This window comes from Pagrus pagrus (assembly GCF_965226575.1).
Source record: "Pagrus pagrus genome assembly, chromosome: 2".
NCBI lineage: Eukaryota > Metazoa > Chordata > Actinopteri > Spariformes > Sparidae > Pagrus > Pagrus pagrus.
The window spans coordinates 24,619,065-24,623,074 of record NC_140186.1 but is presented as its reverse complement, the minus strand read 5'-3'; the positions used below and the strand labels follow the sequence as shown (position 1 = coordinate 24,623,074).

At 39.7% G+C, this 4,010-nt stretch overlaps 1 protein-coding gene across 1 annotated transcript; it reads right to left on the bottom strand.

Annotated features, from left to right (window-relative positions):
* Positions 1-215: 215 nt before the first annotated feature.
* LOC311263623 (polymeric immunoglobulin receptor-like) lies at positions 216-2,954 on the bottom strand (the record flags this gene model as incomplete). The annotated part of the gene is made up of 6 exons (XM_084363815.1): positions 216-356; positions 920-990; positions 1,085-1,183; positions 2,072-2,149; positions 2,224-2,523; positions 2,654-2,954. The coding sequence occupies 6 exons, from the start codon at positions 2,952-2,954 to the stop codon at positions 216-218; spliced, it is 990 nt and encodes a 329-aa protein (XP_084219941.1).
* Positions 2,955-4,010: the final 1,056 nt, after the last annotated feature.

The following is a 4,010-nucleotide window of genomic DNA, read 5'->3' as shown; positions in this document are numbered from 1 at the left end:
TTAAGCAATCTTGATAAGGTAAATGAGCCTGTGTACAATCAAAGTAGAAATCAGTGAATACAAGTTAAACTACCTAATGTATTTCACGGTAATTAGATGCCAGTTATGTTTGGATAATCAGAAGGACAACCCTCGTCCGGACAAGAGAAATGTTGGACCAAATGGTACACGGACATGTGTTGGTCAGCTCTTTACTGAGAGTATACAAACACTGCTCAGGTGTGTCTGGTGTGGAACTCATTGCAGTAGATACCTTCAGTGATGATGAGGTTTTGATACACAGACTCTTGTTCGTCTTCGCCTTGCTTGGAGGGGCCCGTGTTTGAGTAAACTGCAGCTTCTTCAATTTCATAAACCTAAAAGAGAAAAAACAGATGAATAAATAAACAGGCACATTTGCACTTATCAGAGCATTGTAACATCAGAGTTAGTTATGTCGCACATTTGGCTCCCGAGTGCTAATTCGTCAATAATAGTAAAAAAAAAAAAGTAATTATTTGGCCCTAGCAGTAGAGACTAAACATGGTGATGTCAGTTGATCAATTTGTCTTCCATCACATTTGTCCTCACGAAGACATCTTTACATCCTATTGACTTTTTATTTATTATCACTATCAGACTAAATATCATAACCTGTATACAGATAAAGAAAACAGAAATATAGTAGATAATAGAGAATAATAAAAATACCCAGTTACATAAATAAAAGACCTTTTTGATTTTATGTAATGAAACCATTTTCTGCACAATAATCTTTTCTTGTTTAAACAAGTTGTGGCTTCTCCTTTAATGTCTCTAGGATGAACAGAATCAGCAGCATGTTCTTCATTGTTTGCCCCACTTTTATAATTTGAACTGTAATGATCATCATCGCCTTTTGGAGCCACTTGTGAGATTTGTTTTATTGATGTTTTCTTACAGTTGTCACATCCATCGTTTCCCCTGCTTCATTCCTCTTTGTTATTTTCCTGTTGACGTTGACTTCAGGTCCTGGAGACACACAAGTATACAACACAACATAGCGAGTCACAGCTTTATGTGCGAATGACTGTGTGAGTTTGTGCATGTTGTGTGTGATGCATACTTCTCAGTTTGTATTTATAAACTACGACCAGGGCAAGTGCCAGTATCAACAGTGCAACAGCGGGCACAGTGAAAACCACAGCGTGCATGGATGTAACATCTAAAAAAATACAGAACAGAGAGAAGAACACTTCCTGAAAACACACATCAGCAGCACGACTCTCAAAATCATATTAGATGAGGACATTGGCCTCACTGCTGGTTCAATGCACGATATGTAATTTCTGCTCTCAAACAAAACAAAACAAAAGGACAATAAAATACGTACAATATGAAACTTCTGCTGCTAAAGCGCTCTGCTCAACGGCTTAGAGCCGCCTAGAGATTCTGGATGAGAGCACGACCCTCTGGTAAATAGACATCTGAAATCACTTCAGATTCTGCTCTGATCAGGAACTGTTTACTGGAGTGAGGAGAGCTCAGAAATTACTTTAAAATTTTGGGGATTAAAAAGCAGATCCCTGTTTATCAACCTGCAGCAGTGATCCGCGGATCCGTTTTCAGGTGTTTGTGTTATAAGGTTGACTGCAGACTAGAGCTAGAGGGGAAATGACCTGAATGCACCAAGAGTTGTCTTTAACCACAATGACACACACACACCGTCAGTGTGTGCCGTTGCTCGCCAACGTTAGCTTACGGCTAGTGTAGAGTAAAGTTAACTGGCTGTTTGGGGCAGATAAACACTGCATGAGTAACACAAATAAACACAAATGTTCCTGCCGTCACACTTGCTTTAATGTCAATGTAAGCACCATTAAACCACCAGCACTGCTGATGAAAATCTATCTGATGTGACTCAGGCACTAATTGTTTTACCCGCGTTAAGTTTGCCCACTTCCCCATCCCGGATATAGTGACAGGCGACTACATGAAACACATCACTACCTTGAGTAAACTTGTGTATTTCTCTGGCTTTGAACATTGTAAAAAAACATTTAGGATAATATCATTTTATCTTTAAATCACATGAGTGCAAACACACACATACCTTGTTTGCCAGTCATGTGTGTTGGTTGTGATCCGACAGTGCTGTTAGGGGTCACAGTGCTGCTCTGCTGTGGAAAGACTGTCACAGAGAACTGTTTATTTCCACAGAGTTTTGAATTAAAATATATTTTTCCTGTTGTTTTCAAATCTTACCTACTGATAGTTGAATCTTGGTGTAGTTACCGGGTCTCCACTGTGGGTCTGACCCACACCAGTATGTCTCAACATCACCTGCTTTCAGCTCTGTGATCGTCACCGAGAAAGAGCTCGATGAGGGATCAACTTGTAGTGTGAACTTGCTTTGACTCCTCGCCATGTCTGTACAGTTGTTGTAATGGGCTCCCCTACAGAGGAACTTCCTGTTATCCCTGTGTTGTGGAGGATAGGGACACTGCATAGTTACTGGACGTCCCACGATGCCGCTCAGTTTCTCTGACTTCACACAGCACCACTCTGTTAAAGCAGAAGGAGTTTTGAGCAAAGTATTTGCACATCTAATAACACATCTGCTATTATTCATTTTTTAAAACCTTCTTTGGCATTTTAAGCCTTCATGATGATAATGATTGTTCTGTTTATTTACTTGGCTTTACGTTCACTTTAACTTCAGAAGGGTAGCTATCAAATCCAGTTTTGGACACGCCACACCAGTATTTTCCAGCATCCGTAAGACGAAGATCAGAGATGGTCACTGTGAAGACTTGTCTCTTTTTGTCATCACGGATGGAGTATTTGTTCGTCTTCGCTTTGGTCGTGCTAATCAGAACATCACTGTCACTGCCGCACTCATTCCTGCACAAGTACTTTGCATAAGACATATGTCCCCTGTCATAGGGACAGGACACTGTTACTATTGTCCCTTCGTATCCAGACACATGGATCATCTTTGCTGCGTGCGTCACACAGCTCAGAGGAACTGTGAAGAGAAGACAACATGAAATAGAAAAAAAAAGTGGATATAGGTCCTAATTTTAATCACTAAAATAAAGAAGAAAAGAAAAACCAACAGAGAAAAAGACAAAACAATGATCTACCTCAGGTGTGGAAAACTGAAGAACTAAGAAGAAGACAGCAGTGTGTGGCTACTTTTTGAGTTCTTCACCCTAAATGAGTTTAACTTTACCTGCGTTTAAATGACCAAACTTCTAATCATCTTAATCTCACAGATGGACACATGCTGTGAGCCTCGGTATGATGTACATGTTGTCCTATAGACATAAATACTAGATGTACTCTAATAAAAGAGTACGATCAAAAAAGTTTTCTGACAAGTCCATTAAATTTGTTTGTGTAATTTGCAGAACTTACTGCAGAGGATGAATAGCAGATTTTGAAGGCTCCACATCTTGATGTTACTGCAGCGTGGAAGTTACAGCTGAAGTAGCTGTGATGTTGTGGTTATTATCTCTCTCTCTCTCTCTCTCTCTCTCTCACACACACACACACACACACACACACACACACACACACACACACAACGGTATGTTCAAAGGTGTGAATATAACACTATATGTGTTAACTGAAACAAATGCTGAAAACTCTCCGTCCACCTTACAGACCAACTACTTTATCAGCCTAAACTATCACGCAGTTTCTATGGCCCAAACCTGAGCTGAAGTACAAATATAATATGGTATCACTTCTTTCTTTCGCTGGCATATAAACTTACTTTGACACTGTCATCAATAAAAATACAAACGTTGCCTTTATTTCACCAATGGTACCACTTTAAATTAAGGTCCTTATGGTTATAAGAGTTAATTAAAGCTGCTGTAGGTGTTTTAGGTAACTTCCTGTTCATTTTGCAGTTGGTAATCCCCTCCCTGCTCTCTACTTCACCACATGAAAATGGCGATTATTAGATACATTGTTACAGACTTAATGACAGTAGACTATGCTTTTTGCAGCTACTGGATCTAAGGTGAGAACAAGGCCTTAAT